The sequence below is a fragment of the Rattus norvegicus genome, chromosome 3 (genome assembly GCF_036323735.1).
Source record: "Rattus norvegicus strain BN/NHsdMcwi chromosome 3, GRCr8, whole genome shotgun sequence".
Lineage (NCBI taxonomy): Eukaryota > Metazoa > Chordata > Mammalia > Rodentia > Muridae > Rattus > Rattus norvegicus.
The window spans coordinates 174,819,894-174,841,610 of record NC_086021.1 but is presented as its reverse complement, the minus strand read 5'-3'; the positions used below and the strand labels follow the sequence as shown (position 1 = coordinate 174,841,610).

General features: G+C 49.8%; 1 protein-coding gene across 5 annotated transcripts in view; it reads right to left on the bottom strand.

Annotated features, from left to right (window-relative positions):
* Eya2 (EYA transcriptional coactivator and phosphatase 2) overlaps positions 1–21,717 on the bottom strand; it is a 183,264-nt gene that overhangs the window by 96,425 nt on the left and 65,122 nt on the right. For 4 of the 5 annotated variants that reach the window (XM_063283024.1, NM_130427.2, XM_039104164.2 and 1 more), the window contains exons 2-3: positions 12,446–12,546; positions 1,402–1,447 (exon numbers count right to left, since the gene is read on the bottom strand). In XM_063283024.1, the coding sequence (XP_063139094.1) occupies positions 1,402–1,447; positions 12,446–12,536 (137 nt within the window). In that variant the 5' untranslated portion in view covers positions 12,537–12,546. Of the gene's footprint in view, positions 1–1,401; positions 1,448–12,445; positions 12,547–21,717 lie in introns of those variants that run through there. The other variant, XM_039104165.2, reaches the window with a different exon arrangement.

Genomic DNA, 21,717 nt, shown 5'->3' with positions numbered 1-21,717 from the left:
GAGGGACTTGTACCTGGAGACACCAGGCTGGGGTCTGGAATGTGTTCCACCAGCCACTGTTCAGCTCCGTGGATGCCTGAGGTGAGATCAGGGGGTCTGTGGTGTAGTATGATCAGTAGAACTTTCTGCTGAGAAGAGGCCCTTATTTGGTAGTGTTCCCGGGTCACATCCTATGTTCCCATAGCAAAGTTCAAGGTGGGAATCCAAGACTGTCACTCCAGTGTCCCATTGAAGCCCACAGAAGAGACTTGGATTGAACTGGGGCTCAAGTTAAAAACCTAGAGAAGTGGGGACTTGGAAAGTGATTCATGGGGCAAAGTAACAAGGACCCGAGTCCTAACCCAGGACCCATGGACAAAGCCAAACACCAGAAACACCCTTGTAATTCCAACCTGGGGGGAGCAGAGATAGGAACTCACTGGCCAGCCTGCCTGTCCCAGTCTCTGTGCTCTAAGCTCAATGAGAAAGTGACTGAGGGAGATAGCTAATGTTGACCTCTGACCTCCACACTAATGTGCCTGCATTTACACATATACACACACTCACATGAGCACATACACATGCACACCCACACCCTGCACATCCCACAGACCTTACAAGCTTACCTCCCCCCACCTCACTAATCCACACACCACCCTACACATTCCCCATGTATAACCCACACACACATACAGAGAGAGAGAGAGAGAGAGAGAGAGAGAGAGAGAAAGCGCTCTTTACTGGGCTCAGCGGCTGCCACTGCTACAATATCTTCCTGAGAGAGAAGCAGCCTGGGCCAATGCCCTCACCAGGGCTCCTCTGTGGCACTCAGAAAGGGAGCATTCTGGAAGCCTGGGGGGGGGGGCACCATCTACCCAGGTCTAACCTGAGGGCTCTCTGACTCCTCACTGGACTGGGAGCCCTTCTGAGACAGGGCTATGTCCTCTCCTCTCTCATCCTTGGGCTCATATGGGCTTTGGGACCTAGGAGTCTCAGGGGAATGTTGGAGCTGAAGAAAGGACCAAAGGACAGATGGGGTGAAAGTAGGGCAATGGTGTGGGGAGGGAGAGAGCAGGAAGAGAAGGAGGGGAGACGGAGACAGGGGAGGAGGAAGGGAAGGAGAGGAGGAGTCTAAACAGGAAAAGGAAAGAATGGTAATAGAGCAAACTCCAGAAAGGAGAAAAGAACAGAGGGAGAGCCCATTCTAAGCAACTCATTTGTGCTTTGTGGGACCGGTCACTCAATGGTCGCCTTTCCTAGATAGGAAACTGAGGCTCAGGCTACCTGTGCCAGGCCATCTGGCTGTGTCCATGCTGGTGCTCCAATTTGGCAAACTGGTTCCAGAGCACTCCACCCCCAGCCCTGCCTCCACCATCTGAAGTAGTAGTAAAAGCTAAAAGGGGGTGTGGCCAGAGTACTCACTTCGCAAAGAGCTGAGGGACACTCAGAGAGGCTGCTTTGGCGGTGCCTGGAGAGAGAGAGAAACACAGGGAGGTTTAGCTACTGAGGCCATGAGCAGCACAAACTGTGGCTCCGGGGGAGAGAGGCTTGAAGAGAGTTGTTGCCGGGGATTTTCTGCACCACAGAAGTTTCCCGGAGGTAAGGCACTGAAATGCTTTCCTTTTCGTGGGCTCTGGGTACAGAGGCTCTGCAGGTGCTGCAGGAAGGCAGGCACGGAAAACACGCAGAGCATCTAGGAACATCATGCGACATCCATGCCCTGCATGCTGCACCGATGGGGAAGCAGAGGCCACAGAGGCAGAGAGTACATGCCAGGGAGGTCACATGACCGAAGCAGGAAACCAAGAGCTACAGGATGAAGGTACAGGCTAGCTCTTACCACATGACCTTTTCTTCTCCTCTCCCTCCATTGCCCCCTCTTTCTTCCTCCTCCTTCTTTCCGCCTTTCTCCTCCTCTACTTCCTTCTCTGTCTCTTCCTTCTCTTCCTCTTTCTCTCCTCCTACTCTTCCTCCCCTCCCTATGCCCGCTCTCTCCTCTTTTCCCCCTTGCCCCTCCCTCTCCCCTCCCTTTTGTGTAGGTGCCAGAGGACAACCTCATGTGTCATTCCTCAGATTTGGTTTTTGAGATGGGGTTTCCATTGGCCTGGGACTTCCCAAGGGACCCCCTGTTTCCATGTGCCCAGTGCTGGGATTACAAACGCAGCAGACACCATGCCAAGGATTCTTGCATAGATTCTGTGCAGTAAGCACTTTACAGCCTAAGCCAGCTCCCCAGCCCAGATATCATTGGATGACATTCCCCCTCCTAGCCCTCCTTCTCCAATTCTGATTGGTCAGGTTCAGGTTGGACTGGCTCCAGCAATCCAAGGATCATACTTCTTCTTACGCCCGCAATCCAGGCACAAATATCCTATATTCCTGGACACCTGGTGTTCAGCTACCATGGGTGACAATAGAAGGTGACAGGCTCAGCTGGGAGAGATTTTTCTATGGTGTTATTGATCTAGGTGGTTCTCTGGTGGATTTTGTGCCTCATCCTTTCAAACAACACTATTCCATGTCTTCAAAGAGCCTGGATGAATTCTGGTTGGGGACAGGATGTACCCATTCATCCAGTTATTGTTCAAGTCTGCAGACTAACTCTGAGCCTCTCTCCAACTCCCTCACCTCAGTCTGGAACCTGGCATCCTCCTTCACTTCCAGACTCAGAAACTTCTTCCCCATGCACACATGAGGTGACATCCGTCTTTTACTCAACATTCCCTGTGTGCCAAGCTTCCTGCTAATCACTTTCTCTGCATTGATTTTAGTCCCCAGGTGCAGAGCCAGAGGCTGGAGAGTGAATAACTGAGGGCCTATGATCTGAACCCCGGTGGCTCAGCCCTGCCCTCTGTCTCAACCCTGACACTATAGCCAAGAGACAGCCACCAGCGTAACTGCCGTAAGCATTCCCTTAGGAGCGGACTGTGGGCCAGGCCTAGTGGTAATGGCTTAGACATGGGATCTCATTTAATTCTTGCTATAGGACCATGAGGCCATCTTCCTTCTGCTCTCTGACCAGAAGCTCTATAACAGAGTGCATCTGAACCTGAAACCAAGGGTTACGTGACCCTGATCGTGTAAGTCAAGCCCTACCCCACCCCAATTCTGCTGATTCTCCTTGAACTTCACGTAGAATCACAACGGAACTCAGCACACAGAACTGTCTGCATGACTACAAAAAGTGCCAGCATGTACTGCTCATCATGGTAAGGAGGACCTGCGGTGAGTGTGTGGTGTGTGTGTGTGTGTGTGTGTGTGTGTGTGTGTGTGTGTGTGTGTGTGTGGTGTGTGTTCATGCACACGCATTGAGTTATGGCATAAGATATACTTTTTTATACACTACACTTAAAAACCCCAAAAGGTCAGAGCAGCATTGGTTTGATACCAAGGAAAGTTCTGGCACTCACTTGGTGCCTCCTGACAGTTCCCTTGATCCTGAGGCCTTGCCCCAGGCAGGCCCCACATGGCCCCCTTCCTCGTCTCCGAGGACCAGGAACCACTTGTGTCTGAAGCAGTCAGCATCACTGTTGGCAAAAGCTCAGGTGTGCGGAGAAAACTCAGAAGTCATTGAATTAAACACTTCTAATGTTTTCCTTAATAAATATGTAAATACTCACTAAGATGCGACTCACAAAAATATTCCTGGGGGCTCCCGTTAGCTTGCCGTTCCAGGCACTTGAAGGATCTTTCCTTCCTTCCGGTGGCCACGGAGTGATTGGCACGGCCACATTGTTCAGGCATCCCTGCCTCCACCCCTTCCCGAACTCTTCAGCCACCTGCCTCCCCGCTCCTCACGGAGTCAGGCTCCCCCTCCTGTTCTTCATGCTTGGCTTACCAGCCAGCCAGGGGGAAAGAGCTGGGGTGCAGGATGCTTTCCCTCCGGCAGACCACGGTTTTGAAGAGTAGCTTTTAACTGCTTTGCTCCTGTATCACATTTAAATTTGCCCTCCAGGGACACACCGAGGACTCAGAAGGTGGGCAGACCTCTCTACCCTTTCTCTTTGTTTCTCCCCCAGGTTCCTCCTGGGTAGGATGGCACAGACTTCACTGAGAGTTGGCCTGTGTCTGTGGGTGGTGGGGCTGGTGTGGAACTCCATGAAGGTTAGAGATTCTGGGTTGAGCAGGATGGTGGCCGTGCCTTCTCCTGGGATGGAGCAGAGCCTTCTGCCAGCATGCTGTGCTCCTGTCTGTGACTGCTGTGCTCCTGTCTGTGACTGTTGTGCTCCTGCTGTCTGTGACTGCTGTGCTCCTGTCTGTGGCTGCTGTGCTCCTGTCTGTGACTGCTGTGCTCCTGTCTGTGACTGCTGTGCTCCTGTCTGTGACTGCTGTGCTCCTGCTGTCTGTGACTGCTGTGCTCCTGTCTGTGACTGCTGTGCTCCTGCTGTCTGTGGCTGCTGTGCTCCTGCTGTCTGTGACTGCTGTGTTCCTCCTGTCTGTGACTGCTGTGCTCCTGCTGTCTGTGACTGCTGTGCTCCTGTCTGTGACTGCTGTGCTCCTGCTGTCTGTGACTGCTGTGCTCCTGTCTGTGACTGCTGTGCTCCTGTCTGTGACTGCTGTGCTCCTGTCTGTGACTGCTGTGCTCCTGTCTGTGACTGCTGTGCTCCTGTCTGTGACTGCTGTGCTCCTCCTGTCTGTGGCTGCTGTGCTCCTCCTGTCTGTGACTGCTGTGCTCCTGTCTGTGGCTGCTGTGCTCCTCCTGTCGGTGACTGCTGTGCTCCTCCTGTCTGTGACTGCTGTGCTCCTGTCTGTGGCTGCTGTGCTCCTCCTGTCTGTGACTGCTGTGCTCCTGTCTGTGACTGCTGTGCTCCTGTCTGTGACTGTTGTGCTCCTGCTGTCTGTGACTGCTGTGCTCCTGCTGTCTGTGGCTGCTGTGCTCCTGTCTGTGACTGCTGTGCTCCTGTCTGTGACTGCTGTGCTCCTGTCTGTGACTGCTGTGCTCCTGTCTGTGACTGCTGTGCTCCTGCTGTCTGTGGCTGCTGTGCTCCTCCTGTCTGTGACTGCTGTGCTCCTGTCTGTGGCTGCTGTGCTCCTCCTGTCTGTGACTGCTGTGCTCCTGTCTGTGACTGCTGTGCTCCTGTCTGTGACTGTTGTGCTCCTGCTGTCTGTGACTGCTGTGCTCCTGTCTGTGGCTGCTGTGCTCCTGTCTGTGACTGCTGTGCTCCTGTCTGTGACTGCTGTGCTCCTGTCTGTGACTGCTGTGCTCCTGTCTGTGACTGCTGTGCTCCTGCTGTCTGTGGCTGCTGTGCTCCTGCTGTCTGTGACTGCTGTGCTCCTCCTGTCTGTGACTGCTGTGCTCCTGTCTGTGACTGCTGTGCTCCTGCTGTCTGTGACTGCTGTGCTCCTGTCTGTGACTGCTGTGCTCCTGCTGTCTGTGACTGCTGTGCTCCTGTCTGTGACTGCTGTGCTCCTGTCTGTGACTGCTGTGCTCCTGTCTGTGACTGCTGTGCTCCTGTCTGTGGCTGCTGTGCTCCTGCTGTCTGTGACTGCTGTGCTCCTGCTGTCTGTGACTGCTGTGCTCCTGTCTGTGACTGCTGTGCTCCTGTCTGTGACTGCTGTGCTCCTCCTGTCTGTGGCTGCTGTGCTCCTCCTGTCTGTGACTGCTGTGCTCCTGTCTGTGGCTGCTGTGCTCCTCCTGTCTGTGACTGCTGTGCTCCTCCTGTCTGTGACTGCTGTGCTCCTGTCTGTGACTGCTGTGCTCCTGTCTGTGACTGCTGTGCTCCTGTCTGTGACTGCTGTGCTCCTCCTGTCTGTGACTGCTGTGCTCCTGCTGCCTGTGGCTGCTGTCTCTAGGAAGAATGTAGATCAATGGTCACTCTGTACCTGTTGCAGCCAAATGTTAAGGAAGTAGCTTGATAGAAGGTCACTGTGGATGAGGCTAGCCCCAGGGTAGACGCTGGAAAATCAGGCAGTGCTATGACAGTACTACAGAAGGTGATGCAGGCATCCGCAGGGAGGCTTGGGGTACCCTTCTCCCCTGAGGTGCCCATTTTATTACTTCCATTTTTTCTTCTTTAAAAAGTGTGTGTGTGTGTGTGTGTGTGTGTGTGTGTGTGTGTGTGTCTGTTAGTCTGTGAGTGAAGTGGCTGCAGAGGACAAAAGAGGGCATCAGATCCTCTGGGACTGTAGTGTCGGGCAGTAGTGAGGTGCTTGATTCAGGTGTTGGGAGCGGGACTCATGCCCTCTGCAACAGCAGTGTGTGCTCTTAACCACTGAGCCACCTCTCCAGACCAACGCCCAGTTTTAATTTGTAGAAATGGCAGGAGAAGTCACTCTGTGTGTGCACACATTGTATGTGCTTGTGTATGTGTGCTTGTGTGAAGGGTACGCCCAGTTGTTCATTCATGTGTGCACTCTGTATTTATCGTTCATTGTGAGCCGAATCGACAAGTCGGATCTCACAACTGGCTGACGTAATGCTCTTCCCGAGCAAAGCAGGTGGGGTTCACGTGCTCAGGTTCAATCGCTGTGCCCATCATTCCTTTTGAGGCTCACTTTTCTCATCGGGAGCATGGGGCAACAGCTTGTATCTGCAGAGGAAGCCCAGGCTACGGCCTCAACTGCCCGTATCTTTCCACTTGCTTGCCCAACCCCTCCACCCCTGGCAGTCACTTTCTTCTGAGAGCTTCCTCTCAGGGACTCTGAAAGCAGTCACCACTGGTACGCAACACTACTGAGCCCAGGGGCTGACTCTGAACTGATCTTCAGTGAGTTGAGATGGCTTCTGATGTCAGCAAGATGACTCGGCTGTGTATGGCTGTGTATGCGTCAACCAAAGGCACCCTCTCGCCTTCCCCAAGCGTGTGGCCGACATCACTCCCAACCAGAAAGGGCAGAGTTAGGAGCCCAGAAGTGTGTCTCAGTTTCCTCTCTCGTGGGGCACTTTGACATACCTCACTTGCCCCTCACAGCCGTGTTGCTGAGGGCAGAGGTGAATGGGGAACAGTCTCAGAGTATGATTTAGGGGGACCATAACTACTTGCTCCTCTATGGAAAGCACCCTGAGTTGGTTTTAATGCATGTTGGTAGCACAGTGAAGTGAAGCAAGTCAACATTTTCTGAAGTGGTTTGAGCTGTTCGCTGACAGTGAATCCACTTGAAGTTGTTGCTTTTCTCCTTTGGACCAGTACACACAGCCAGAGGCAGCCAGATCTCAGCCTGTGTGAAACCCAGGCTCCTGCTGTCCTGTGTGAGGCATGGTGGCATCCCCGGCGGTTGGTGTCCTTGTTCCTAGGGTGGAGTCGGGAACATCCAGGACTTCTGAGCATCCTAGAGGTCCTGGACGCCCAGGATGCGCAGAGTAGATCCGGTTTCTTGGTTCAGCCTCCAGCCCACAGGCCTCAGGCTGGAGCTGGCCAGAACAACGCTGAAGAGCTCAGTCCAGGGCAGGGGGGCGTGGAGTCAGAGAGCTGGGAGCCTACTCCCCAGCACAGGTTCACCTCCCTTGATGGGATTATGGTTAGAGCTTTTCAGAGAAGCGCCTGCGTTTTAAAAGAAGAATCTTCCGCTTGCCATCTCAGTATCCAGAACTTTGATCTCTTCCTTCCAGAAGGCAGGACATAATTCAGATCCGTCTATCACTTGAGCAGGAATGAAGGAAGGGACAGGGTGGCTTTGCCAAGCGGCTACTGCAAGCTGGGGGGGGGGGGGCTCTAAGCTCACCTACGTGTTGTCCGTTTTATCCCTGAAAGAATCCGTTAGCATGACATCATCTTGACACAGCCCACAGTCACCCGAGAGAAAGGCCTTCGATTGAGGAATTGCCTAGATCCCATTGGCTTGTGGGTGTTAATTGGTGTCGGAGGAAACGGCTCACCGTGGATGACACCATCCCTAAGCAGATAACCTCCGGCTGTATACACAAGTCAGCCAAGCATGAGCCTAGGACAGAGCCAGAGCGTGAGTCACCGAGCAGTTTCTTCATGGCTTCTGCTCCCTGATGCCCCTCAAGGATAGCCTGTCACCTGCAGCGTAAGCCGAATAACCCGTTTCCTTCCCTCAGTCACTTTTGGTTAGAGTGTTTAATCACGAAAAAGTAGAGAAGGTGGAAACTAGTACCGAGACGTTGCCGTGGTACAGTTGAGTGCGTGGGTCTTATGCCTTCGGGAATTCTTTTTTTTTTTTTTTTTTTTTTTTTTGGTTCTTTTTTTTGGAGCTGGGGACCGAACCCAGGGCCTTGCGCTTCTTAGGCAAGTGCTCTACCACTGAGCTAAATCCCCAACCCCGCCTTCGGGAATTCTGTTGTAGGACTGTGGAGGATTTTGGGATTTAAGCTGGGCGAAACGATCGAGTGTTCAGAGGTTAATGGAACATTTTGTGGGAGCTTAGACACCAAGAATGCAGCGAGAAATGTGGGCTGCGGAGGCCTGGCTCGTGAGCTTTCAGAGGGAGGTAATTTCTATCTTTGCCATTTGTGTGATATTTTTGAATTAAGAACCTGTGCTTGCTGTCAGCTAGGGTCAAAGAATCGTCTGGGGTTAGTAGGAAACCGGTTTGTTGAGGTAAAATTCTCTCTGTTTCATTAGGACAATGGGACGGATTTTCTCAGGGCTGTCCCCAGAAGCTAATGTTCAAGCGGTACTTGAACTTGACAACACCTGAGGGTCTCCTCTGCAGTACCAGTTTTAAAGGTAGGGAAGCTACACGATTAAAGGAGCCATGGAAAGCGTGAAGTCTGCCAGTGGGTTGCAGGGTCGGCGTTTCTAAAGAAAGGCCAAGAGAGGCCACTGGTGAAGGTACAGCCTCGGTTCCAATAGGACCTCCAGGACATCAGAGATGGTGGAAGTGTGGGATGCCTACCAAGGACAGAAACAAGTGTGGGCTGAGCTGACCTCAGACGAGGAGACAAGCCTTGTGTGCCAGGAGTGGCAGAGCTGGGGAAGTGAGGTCAACCAAGCCCTTTGGAGTCCAGAAGATCATGAATGAGCTCCAGATGTCAAACGCTGAGCTACAGAATTCGGACTCACACCACTGGATTTTAGTTTTGCTTTGCTCTCTCCTTTTGGGATAAGAAAATTTATAACTATTTTTTTTTAAATTTTTGTTGAAGCTCACAGTTAAGACACTTTGGATTTTACAAAGGACCTTGGACTTTTAAAGTGTTGCAAAATGTAAAGACTGAGGCTTTGAAAGCCGTATTGTATTTTATAATATAATATTAGCAGGAAGTCTCAGGGACAGGGAATTGAAAGGTTATGACTTAGAAGTGATATGTTTTTGGGTCAAATAGGGGTAGAGTGTCCTCATTATATTAGCTTCCATTTCTACTTTGACAGAGCCTGGAGAAAAACTGAGAGAAAAGCCTCAGCTGACACTGAGGAATGCCCTGATAGGCCTGCGAGAATGTCTATGGGAGACTGATTTTTTTTTCTTTTTTCTTTTTTTTTCGGAGCTGGGGACCGAACCCAGGGCCTTGCGCTTGTTAGGCAAGCACTCTACCACTGAGCTAAATCCCCAACCCCATGGGAGACTGATTTTTGATTGATGGGACCAACCCACTATGGGTGTCACCATCCATGGGCCAACAGTTGTAGGCTACATAAGAAAGCTGTCTGATAGCACATACGTCCAACTGGTGGACAAAACCAGCAAAGACTAACGCGAGGACAAGCCTTTTACAATAAGAACTCAGTTCAGTGTGAGCTTTGATATACACAGGGACTATGATACAAAAGGCAGCTCAGAGGGGTGCTGGCATTGTGGGGAGGTTGGTTAGTTTACAATTAAAATGTAGGCAATGTGACAGCTAAGGTGTATGAAGCAGCATCCCCATGCCACGTGACAAATGAATATTAAGACCAGAAACCTGCTGAGCATGAGTCTATCAGTGAGCCAGAGAACAGCTCCTCGGTGGTTTCTGCTTCAAGTTCCTGCTTTGAGTTCTTGCCTTGATGGCCCCCAGTGGTGGACTGTGACCTAGAAGTACAAGCCAAAGAAAGTCTTTCCTCCCCTAAGTCGCTTTGGTCAGAGTGCTTTATCACAGCAACAGAGATGAGACTAGAAGAGAATCCAAGAGGAGGCTTCAGGGACCTAAACTTCAGGAAGGCAACAAACTGGACAGGGGAAGTGAAGACGGCTTTACTAATGGTTCAAAGCTACCACGGACCTGAAATTAGCTCATCTCCCCACACCACTGTCTGCACCCATGTTTCAAAGTGCACAACCATTTGCCCATCTACCCATATATCTACCCAACCTCCTAGCCACTTACTCATCCATCCATCTACCCACTCATGTATGTATGTATGTATGTATGTATGTAGTATGTATCTATGTATATATCTATCATCTATGTACCTATGTATCTATGTATCTATCTATGTATCTATGTATCTATGTATCTATGTATCTGTGTATCTGTGTATCTGTGTATGTATGTATGTATGTATGTATGTATGTATGTATGTATCTATCTATCTATCTATCTATCTATCTATCTATCTATCTATCTATCTGTAGTGGCTATTCCTGACTAAGACACTATCTAGCTACCTATCCATCCATTTCTCTACTCATCCATGATCTCAAACACCCACCTACCTATTCATCTGCTCATCTACCTCCTACTTATTCATGCATGCATGCATGCATCCATACATCTATCCACCCATCCATCCATGCATCCATCCATGCATCTATCCATCCATGCATCCATGCATCCATGCATCCATCCATCCATCCGTCCATCCATCCATGCGTCCATCCCTCCATAATTCCGAAGTTCATCTATAAGCAGGAGCTGAGCTGTGGGCTCCACAGGACAGGGGTTTAAAGGTGTATGTAGGAATGAAGCACTGTCACTGGTGGACTCTGCCGCTACGAACCCTACTCTGCGGAGCTATGCTCCCAGCACTTCACTTTGAGGCAGGTGCTCTGCCACTGAGTCACATCCTCAGCCCCCGGTTCAAAGTGACCACCTCTGTGGTGGTGATAGAGAAGGAGGGGAGGAGGAAGCCAGATTCACTGGCCTGGAAATGCATTCCAAAGTGACCCTGTTCTGGGGAAATGTCAGCATTTCTTGGAACTGGAGATGGGGAAGGGCCTGCTACAGAGCCAGATCTCAGGAGTACCCAAAATGAAGGGGAGGAGCAGGGACTCATGAGGCGGCCAGGTGGGGAGGTATGTCCTGTAGCCGAGTGATTCAGCCTCAGGAGAAAGCAGCTTTTGACAGACTCTCCCTCCTTTTCACAAAGTCATCATCTTTGCACAATGGAAGACCAAACAAAGGCACGACCCAGGGCCAGACTCCCACCCTGCCCCTAATCCCTGTGGTTATCTGAATCAGAGGGTGACAATGGTCTATGTTAATCATTTACCGTGCTGCAGTGGGCCAGGGCCAGGCTCACCACACACCATAACCTCATTTAATCCCCTGTGTGGCACTCTACAGAGTGGGTCATTATCAGGGCCCATTTGACAGAGGAGGAAACTGAGAAAAGACTTCCTGGCTGGGCAGTGGCTGGGCTGGGAGTGAGACCAGGATGCCCCACACCCACGACTCAGACCCTTTTTATGCCGTCTCAGCCCATGCTGACTGTGAGACAGTAGGAAACTGGCCTGGTCCTCTAGCCAGAAACAAAATAATGATCTTTGAGCAGGGCTGGTAATTCCTTTTAAACTGTCAAAGGGGGTCATTTGCACAGGAGAACTGCTGGTCGCCCTCTGACATCCAGCCCTGTTCCAGAGCCCACACCTTTGTGATGAGATTTCGAATAGGGTTGTCTAGCTCCATGAAGCAGAAAGGAGCAATGTCATGGCCTTGGTGACAAAATAATTACCCAGAGAAGCCTGGATTTGCTCTCAAAATGTTCCGTGTGACGTCGCTTTGCACTGGACACATGACCTGCTAGTTCCTTGGGGCAGTCCTGGTCTGGGGGTATCCCTGGCAGCAATCCCTCGCCACAGCGCCGGGGAAAGGGTTAAGCCTGATGCTCCAGCATGTCTTAATGCCTTCTGCTCACCTCAAGCTCTGCCAGGAAGGCCAAACATCCCAGCAGAGCAAACAAAAGGTCAGATTGTTCTGGAGAAAACTAGTCTGGCAGCATCATTTGCCAATAATTTTCTCAACAGCTTAAGCTTTCTTCTGCTTCCTTGACTTCAACCCAACCTGAAAGGGGCAGAGGGTCGAGTTCTTCCCTGGGGATCCTGCGAACAAGACTACTGTTGGGAGAAAGGGTGGTGGGAGGGACGTAAGGGAGACCAAGCAGACGATACCCAACGCTGCGGTCCTTCACAGCAATGTTGGGATCCTTTGGAATCAGAGACCAAGAAGGGCAGCTCTGGTCACGACCATGTCCACCTGTCCCTTGAGCAATGGACAGGACCATGATCCATGCACACACTGGCTCTGTTCTAGAACCATAGATGTGAACGGTGGGCTCCGGGAATGGCATCATGGGTCTCTCAGTCTGTCACAAATGAATGAGGCCTTCATAACCCACCCAGTCAAACTTCTGCAGAAGCCTACCTTCTCTGTCAGTCAGCGCCCCCACGGCCGCACCGTGCTCGCCCCAGTCACTGCTTGCTGCGAGGCTGGGTGAGATCACCACTTCTAACATTGCCTTGTACCTGAGTGGAGACAAAAGGAAAGGAATTTATTCCTAATTATGCACTCTGCTAATGAGTCGATTTCTTCCCCTAATATGTAAATATTAAAAGCCTTCCCAAGCCTTCTAATGGATTCCATATTATACAAATCCACAAACTTTTTTTGTCAAAATGGAAATGAAGTTCTTGCCCCTAGAGAGAGTGAGCACAGTCACTCCTAAAATGACTCCCGTGATCTGAATTTCCCTATCAGAACTGTTGTGCTTTGGTCTCTGTTCGGGATTGTCCTCGAACTGGGGAGACTTCCCAGGAGAAGAAGAGGGTACAGGGGAGGAGAGGATTGGTATTCTGGCTTCCAAAGACTAGAGGGGCTGGCGGAGGGCACTTGGGGTTGACCATAACCACAGTGAGTGCTGTTCTCATAGGCGGGAAAGGGCACAGATGACAGCCATAGTGTTTCACAAGTGTCTTTAGGGTAGGGCCTGGTGTCACAGCTCTGTCATCTCAGCTGCTTGGGAGGCTGAAGTAGAAGAATCAAAAGTTCAAGGCCAGCCTGGGAAACTGTGAGACCCTGCTGCAAAATAAAAAGTAATGAGAGGGCTAGGAGGGGTGGGGCAGGTCTTGCCTTACACGTGTGAAGCATTAGGTCCCATCCCTGGGACCTCAGAGCCTCTAGGTGGTCTGGCCTCATACCTAGCCACCCTTTCTAAGAAAGAAAGCCCTGGGGCTGGAATTGCTCCAGATTTTGACATGTCACAAGGGTGGGCATGGGAGGGGGACCCACACAAGGTACCTAATGACCTCTTATCTCATTGAAACGTGCCATACAGGCACCATAACCATAGTTGCTCCAAAGTGCTTACCTGCTATGGCTGGGAAGTGTGGCTGCCCGCTCACAGCATGTGGGGTAGCCGCACTCCACAGCTTAGACATCAGCTCATAATACTCACAACTGACTGCACTGTGAGAGGCTACACTTACTGAGCATTTCGTTAGCCGAGGCCATCCTGGTCATGGCCAGGTAACACTGTGCTGATGAGATGCACCGGGGCCAGGACACACACTAGTGGCCACGGACTAGGTTTGCCATAGGAACATTCTGGAATCAGCTAGGGAGCTAGTTCTCATACTGCTAACTTTGAGTTAAGGGTGAAAGTTGGAGATTATCAAAATGCCTCCCTGACAGGACCGTGGTGCAGGTTAGGAGGCAAGGTGTGGAAGGAACAAGCTCGAGGCAATCGCCCAAGTGCCTACAAGTACAGCAAGACTGGGCTGATACAGACAGCACACTCAGATAGCACTGTGCAGACAGCCATAGCAAGAACTGAGCGGGAGCCCACACAGTGTGGCGGTTGACAGCCAGCATCCAGCAAAGAGGCAGAAGGGCACCCATGTGAAGATGCAAAGTCTTTGAAGCACCAAACACACAAGTCAGGCTTGTTCACTGTTAAGATGGGGGTTGGGGATTTAGCTCAGTGGTAGAGCCCTTGCCTAGAAAGCGCAAGGCCCTGGGTTCAGTCCCCAGCTCCGGAAAAAAAAAAGATGCACTCGATCAAAGAACAGCATTGTGAGCCAGGGAGGAGCCCGGGGGTTGGGAGCTCAGACTGCTCTTATTGAGGACCAGGTTTGGCTCCAAGAACCTGCATCAGGAGACTCTGCCAACAGTCACTTCCAGGGATCTGACTCTCTCTGGCCTCTCTGGGCACCTGTATGTACTGCATATACAGATGGAATTTTTTTAAGACTGAACAAAAGAGGACAGCGTTATGGATAAGAGTGATAAACCTCTCTCAGGAGGGAAGGGCTGGGGCTGTAAACAGCGGACCCAGGGAGCTCAGCTTGATGATCAGCGTTGCTTCAGCTGAGGGCTTCTCCCTGAACAATGACCCTCTACCCCAGGCCAGCTCCAGACTATCTCCTAGTCCAACCTGTGAGCTAAGAATCGCTTTCAAAGTTTTCATGTTTCTCTCTTTGAAGTGTTAGAGAGGCCCAGGGCCTCGCATGTGTCAGGCAAGTACTTAACTGCTGAACCTTGGCCCCAGCCCAAGTTTTCACATTTTTAAGGAGTTGAGGTGGAAAAAAAATTTTTTAAAAGAAGAACAGCATTCCCCAACATGTGAACACGATATGAAACTGAAATGTGTCTGTCGGTAAAATTCCAACAGGCTGTAACCCACTGTCACGCGCAGGGTTACGGTTACATTATAACCTCCGGGCAGAGTCCTTCTAAGAGAGGCTGGGTTTGGCCCCCACAGAGCTGAAGATATTTAATGTCTGGGAGGAAATAAAGTTTAGCAACAGTGATTAAGTCTGCAAGCAGGGTTCGGGATATACTGTTGTCCTACAGTTTACTAGATGCTTTTGTATGACCGAGGCAGGCTTTTAAATTGTGTGCGTGACTGCGTGACATAGATAGATATATAGATGGATGGATGGATGGACGGACGGACAGACAGATAGAATACTCATCCAAATGGGTACATGTAGGGAACATAGATTGAATTGAGGTTGGGATGTCTTCCCTCAACCCCTTCTTTACATTTATTTTTCTGTACAGCATCTCTCACTGAGCCTAAAACTGGCTGCTTAAGGATCCATAAGCCCTCAGACCATCTGGTCTCTTCCCCAAGGCACCGGGCTTACAGCGGTGTGCCATGATGTCCAGCTTTTGATATAGGGGATGGGGATTCGAACCCAGGTCCTTATGCCTGTACAGCAGGCACTTTACCCACTGAACCATGCCCCTGGCCTGAAAGTACTTTATCTAAAGTTTTGAAACTGGTCAAACTCCCACACAAATCAATGGGCATTTGGGACTTTTTCACGAAGAGATAAGTATTGTCCTAAAATTCCCACGTACACGGGCACCCAGAGAGTCCACGGGCACCCTGAAAGTCCATCTCCTTGTTCCCAAATTGCCACATGATGGGCATTCGGGTAGCTCCTTTCTCCAGTCCTGCGGGGTGGGCTGTGCCCTCTGCAGCAGCAGACTTTGAATCTGTCACCTGATTGTAGGTGACAGAAATTTACATTGAAAACCCCCTCCATTCCCTTCCTTCTTCAGGGTGTCAGGGAATAACATTTTATTTTATTTTGTTTTATTTTTATTTGTTTATTTATTTATTTATTTATTTATTTATTTATTTATTTATTTATTTATTTATTTATTTTTTGGTTCTTTTTTTCGGAGCTGGGGACCGAACCCAGGGCCTTGCACTTCCTAGGCAAGCGCTCTACCACTGAGCTAAATCCCCAACCCCTTATTTTATTTTTTTAAGATGATGTAAAAACCTTGGTCTCCAAATATCTTCTTGCTGTCTCTGAGTCTGGCTATCAGAGGCCAGGGCTGCTAGTGAAACTGCCAAACCCAGTTTCAAGCTGCGTGGATTGGTCCCTCCCTCACGGAACTAGTGGAAAGCTTAATACTCTACTGTGGCAATCTAAGTTCTTGCCTTCTCTCAGAAGTGTAGGACTAACTCCGTGAGTTTGCTTGGTAACCAACAGCTGGGGCCAAAGAGCCAAGCCCAAGATGACCAAGGCCCAGTACTGGTCTCTTCTCTGTCTGACTCTTGTCCACTCTGCCCCACCCTCCCTTTTTCCTATTTATGATTCTTTTTTCAGGCCCCAACAGAGGTTTGCACTGAAAAGCCCAGGTGTCTCTCTCTCTCTCTCTCTGTGTGTGTGTGTGTGTGTGTGTGTGTGTTTCAGGAGACAGCAGAGTGACCCTTGCAGTCTGTCACACGACTTAGGAACTTTATACAGTTCTGCTGGCGCTCCTCACAGCCTGCACATTTTACATTGAGTGGCCCTTGCTGATTTTACGCTCTGGTGAGTGTGCGTCCGGGAGTCTGGTGTGGGACAGAATGGAGGCAATAAGTGCTTTGGTGGATTTTATGTGGACCTCCACCTGAGCTGTCGGTGGCTTGGAAATCAATTTTGTTTTCCCCTTAGGACCCGACACAGAATCCTGTCACTTTGTTACCTCATTAACACCTGCTGGAGGGAAGAGTGAGGGACAAGAAAGCTGGGAAGGTGGCTCAGTTGGTAAAGTGCTTCCTGTGCTTGAGGATCCGAAGTTCAAATCCTGGGCATGGGTAAGGAGGGGGGAATGTACTTGTGATCCCACCATCGAAACAACAGAAATAGGAGGATTCTTAGCCAAACAGCTTGGCCTAATTGTTGAACCCCAGGCCCCAGTGAGAGAGATTGGCTCAAAATCCGAGGCTGGTGCCCAGGTGTTCTTTGGTCCCCACATCCTTGTGTGCATGTACACACACACACACACACACACACACACACACACAGTTCAAGGACATCTTGGGCTACTTAGTAGGTTCAAAGTCAGCCGGGGTACACAAAAGGATCAGACTTTTCCCTTCTATCAGACCCTGGTTAAGCCTTTTATGTTCAATATGCACTATGATTTTAAAATGCATTGTTGGGTAGAAACCTAGCTTGTAGCCAAACAAAGCATTGCCCTGAGAGGGGCACCCAAGTGGCTATCATCCCTTACCCATCTCAAACAATGCTGCAATGGACATCTGACTATTCATTTAAGCAATCTCTCTCTCTCTCTCTCTCTCTCTCTCTCTCTCTCTCTCTGTCCATCCGACCATCCATCCATCTGCCCGTCCATCCATCTACTAGTCTACCAGTCTATCTGTCCATCTATTAATCTATCTACCAATCTATCTACCTGCTATGATTTGCATATGCCCTTTGAATGGCAGTGGTGGGGCATCAGAAAGGAATCTTGTTTGAGACAGGGTTTTACTGACCTGGAACTTTGGCAGCTAGCCTAGGCTGGCCAGCAAGCTCCACCTTCCTGGTGCTGAGATCACAACTGTACAATGCCAGGGTGGGTTCTGGGGATTAAACTCAGGTCCTCATGCTTCTGAGGCAAGAACTTTACTAACTGAGCCATCTCTCAGCCCTGTCCTTATTATACATATATGCATTATATTGTGCACACACACAGACATACACACACATGCACACACACATGTACACACATACACGAACACACACATGCATGCACATGCACACACACGCACACACATGCGCACACACTCACACACACACACACAGAGAGAGAGAGAGAGAGAGAGAGAGAGAGAGAGAGAGAGAGAGGGAGAGATTGCTTTTCACGTGAACTGAACTTGGTCAAATGTTAACAGCCTGTTCCTTATAAATGCTGTGCCTTTAAAGACTCCCACCATGCACACACAGGCTTCCAGTTTCACATCTTGTTGTTAACACTTGTGTTGTGGTTTCGATATAAAGCATTCTCCAGAAAGGCTGGTGTGTGGAAGGCTTGGTCACCAGCTGGGGGATCCAGTCACTGAGATGAGGCATCTGGTCCCCAGACCCTTTCTGTCACTCTGTGTCTGTCCTTCATAAGGTGAACGGCTTTCCTCTGGGATGCACTCACCCCCTGCCATGGTGGGCCTCGCCTCCCCTCCCCTCGCCACCATGGAGCTAGGTGGCTGTGACCGGATACATGAGATGAAACAGTGCCTGTGAACTGCACGGGCAGTCTGGTTAACATGGGCAGACCTGCCCAGCGCTCTAACCCACGCGCCGAAGGGCAGGACGCACTATTCCCAGACATCCCCACCCCCTTCTCCCATGCTGGGATGTTTGAGCTCGGATCCAGTCAGGTTGTGGGGAGAGGTGTGTGTTCCTTTCCTTTATTTTCCATTCTTCATTACCACAGCTTTGCTTTCGCGTTGCCGTTTAGGGTTTTTTCCCCCTTGTAAATGTGTCCGCGCACCTTTTATCAGTCTACGCTTCTGTTCAGGTGTTGTAAATTTCTCTTATTTCCCTCAACCCCTTTCTTTGGGACAGGGTCTCACATAACCCAGGCGGGCCTGGAAACCACTTCATAGCTGAAGCTGACCCTGATCCTCCTGCCTCAGCCTCCCGAGGGCTGGGATTACAGGAACATGCTGTAATCCCATGCTTATAACTCAAAATGGCGCCCTTTTTTCTTTTTCAGTGATGGGCTTGACCCTGGGGCCCCGTGCACTGTAGGCAGGTGCCCGTCACGAGCTGCGTCCCTAGTCTGACATGTTTGGAATGTCTCTCCCGAATCTTCCATTTTTCCTTTATTTCTGGAATTAAAAAGGCATGATTTTTAAACTGAATTCTACGTGTATGACTGTTTCACCCGCACATGTCTGTGTGTGCTTGGTGCCTGCAGAGGTTAGGAGAGGGTGTTTTATCCCCTGGAACTGGAGTTACAGATAGTTATAAGACAACATGTGGGTGCTATGAATCAAACCTGGGCCTCTGGAAGAGCATCTGGTGTTTTTAACCACTGAGCCCTCTCCCCAGCCTTCTGGCATTTTTAAACAGAACGAAATTTCTTACACATTTAACCAATTATATTTTATTTAAGCCTAAAAATCACTTCTGTATTCCTACTTAAAATTTATCTCTATGTTGGGGCTGGGGGTTTAGCTCAGTGGTAGAGCACTTACCTAGGAAGCGCAAGGTCCCCAGCTCCGAAAAAAAAAAAAAAAAAAAGAACCAAAAAAAATTTATCTCTATGTTAAGCTACTCCTAATTTCACCTTTTCTACATAGGTCTTTAATTAGCTAGGATTATTCTTTTTCTTTTGTTTCAAGTTGTATTTTTGTTACCGTTGGAAAAAATTAAAATAAGTCTTTTTTTTTTCTAGTTTTCCCACTAAGGCTGCCAACTGAGCGTTGATGACGGCACAGTTCACATTTCTAGCTCCTTTACTCAGTCACAATTTAAAAGACTCCAAACACTAGGAAGACTGCTTTAAGGCATTCAGAGAATGGCAGCCCAGGCTAGAGGGCTCAGGCTAGAGCGAGAGATGGCTGGAGTCGAGTTGAACCTCTAGGTTCTTTGCTTTCAAGACATTTACCAAGTCGTGAGCGAGAGCAATATGACACCTTAGTGTTTTCCAGTCCCACTGGGCTGTTGAGACAAATGTCACCAGGCCAGCTCAGGCCCAAGAGGAAGGAATCCGAGAACACAGTGTACAGCTTGAGATGCGACCGGTGCTGCCTTTGGGGAATTGCTGGAAGACTGGGGAAGGAAGGGACAGCAGAGAATCCCGACAGAAAGGTGTCCCTTAGCCAGAAGCCAAGGAGAGAGAGGCCCCTCAAAGACAGGGAGCCTCGGCCAAAACCAAGACTTGTGGGGTTGAGAAGGTGGCTTAGTAGACAAGAGTGCTTGTCAGATGAGCCATGAGGACCCGAGTTCAAATCTCCAGCACTCATGTAAAAACCTGGAGGTAGCTGCCTGTGCACCTGCGATCCCAGCACTGTGGGGGAGCAGAGGCAGGAGGACTCTAGGGCTTGCCGGCTGCCAGCCTTGCTCCAGGTTTAGTAGGAAACTTTGTTACAAGGGGAGACAGTGGAGAGTAACAGGGCGTGACAACCGTAGTCCTTCTGTGGACCCAACATGTGCACACAGATGCAGGCACCCGTACATACACCACTCCCGCCATACCCAAAACACATCTTCCAGGGTTTCACTGAAATCCCTTGTTCAGAGTAAGGGCAGGGCAAATAGACGCTGTACCCTGTCGGGCCTTCATCTCATACTGGATCGAGGACTGCTCCTGCCATCAGAGTCTGCTGAGAGAAAAGCTGTATTTCCCCCAAGGAAGAGGCAATCTCTCAGCGTGTCTGAATTTTATTCAAACACACACAGACACACACACAGACACACACACACAGACACACACGCACACACACAGACACACACGCACACACACACACACACACACACACAACCAAACCTACCAAAACCCAAGACAAAAAAATCATATATGCGTTTGTGTATATGCATGCACACTTATATAGCTCATACACAGGTGAGGGTACACACACACACACACCACACACACACACACACACACACACACACACACACACACACACACACACTGGGGTGCATGGTGTGAAGGTTGTTGCTGTACAGTCAGTTGTTGGCTGCTGTACTGGCAGGGCTGAGTGCTGTCCAGATTTTGGTTTTGTTACCCCTACGGGTCATCACCTGCCTCAGCGTTTTGTAAACACACACCTTTCTCACTCCCTGATTGGCTTAATGAGGGTCTGATGGACAATAGCTAGGCAGGAAAGGGAAGGTGGGACTTCCGGGCTGAAAGAGGGTCTTGGGGAGAAGAATGGGGTGCAGGAAGATTTGTCAGCGTGATATGCTCAGACATACCACACTGGGACTGACAGGGAAATAAAAGCGGGTTGTGAGTTAGGGTAATAAGATTAACTTAGACAGCCTAGCTGAGAGGGAGCCTAAGTCAAGGACTAAGCAATAATAAAACCCACAAGTCTCTGTGTCATTATTCACACTGCTGGTGCGTCCAGGAAGTCCTCAGATATGTGTATGTAGATATGCACATATACATATATAAATGCATATATATGCACATATATGCATATAGCTCATCCGCAGGTGAGTGCATGCACACATACACATGTATACACATAGCTCATATCCAGGTGAGTGCATGCACACATACACATGTATACACATAGCTCATCCGCAGGTGAGTGCATGCACACACACATATGTATACACATAGCTCATATCCAGGTGAGTGCATGCACACATACACATGTATACACATAGCTCATAGACAGGTGAGTGCATGCACACACATATGTATATACATAGCTCATCCCCAGGTGAGTGCATGCACACACTCATATGTATACACATAGCTCATACACAAATGAAAATCAACTAAGAATTGTGCTTATTTGCCCTCAGCAGACCTACAGTACAAAAGACTGTTCTGGAAGCATGAAAATTCAGCAGGGATGCCCAGCATCATAAAAGGACAAATGCATGAGTAGCCAGGTACAAACACGCTCTGTCTGTTTTGTCTAGAAAAGGCCCATGTGAGAAGGCATCAACATCAGGAACCATCGGGGTCTCCATTACGATATTTACAGTAGCCACTTACAGAGTAAAAAGGAATGCAGCCATTTACTGTCGGTTTGCTTCTTTTGCCAAAGTATAAACGTAAGCAGAGCAAAGCCTCCAATTACGAGACAAGGGTTAGGCTGGCAAGATGGCTCCGTGGGTAAAGGAGCTTGCTGCCTAACATTGCATGCAAAAAAGGGTTGGAGAGACCCCCACAAAGATGCCCTCTGTCTTCCACACGTGTACTTTGACATGTGCTTTCAATTA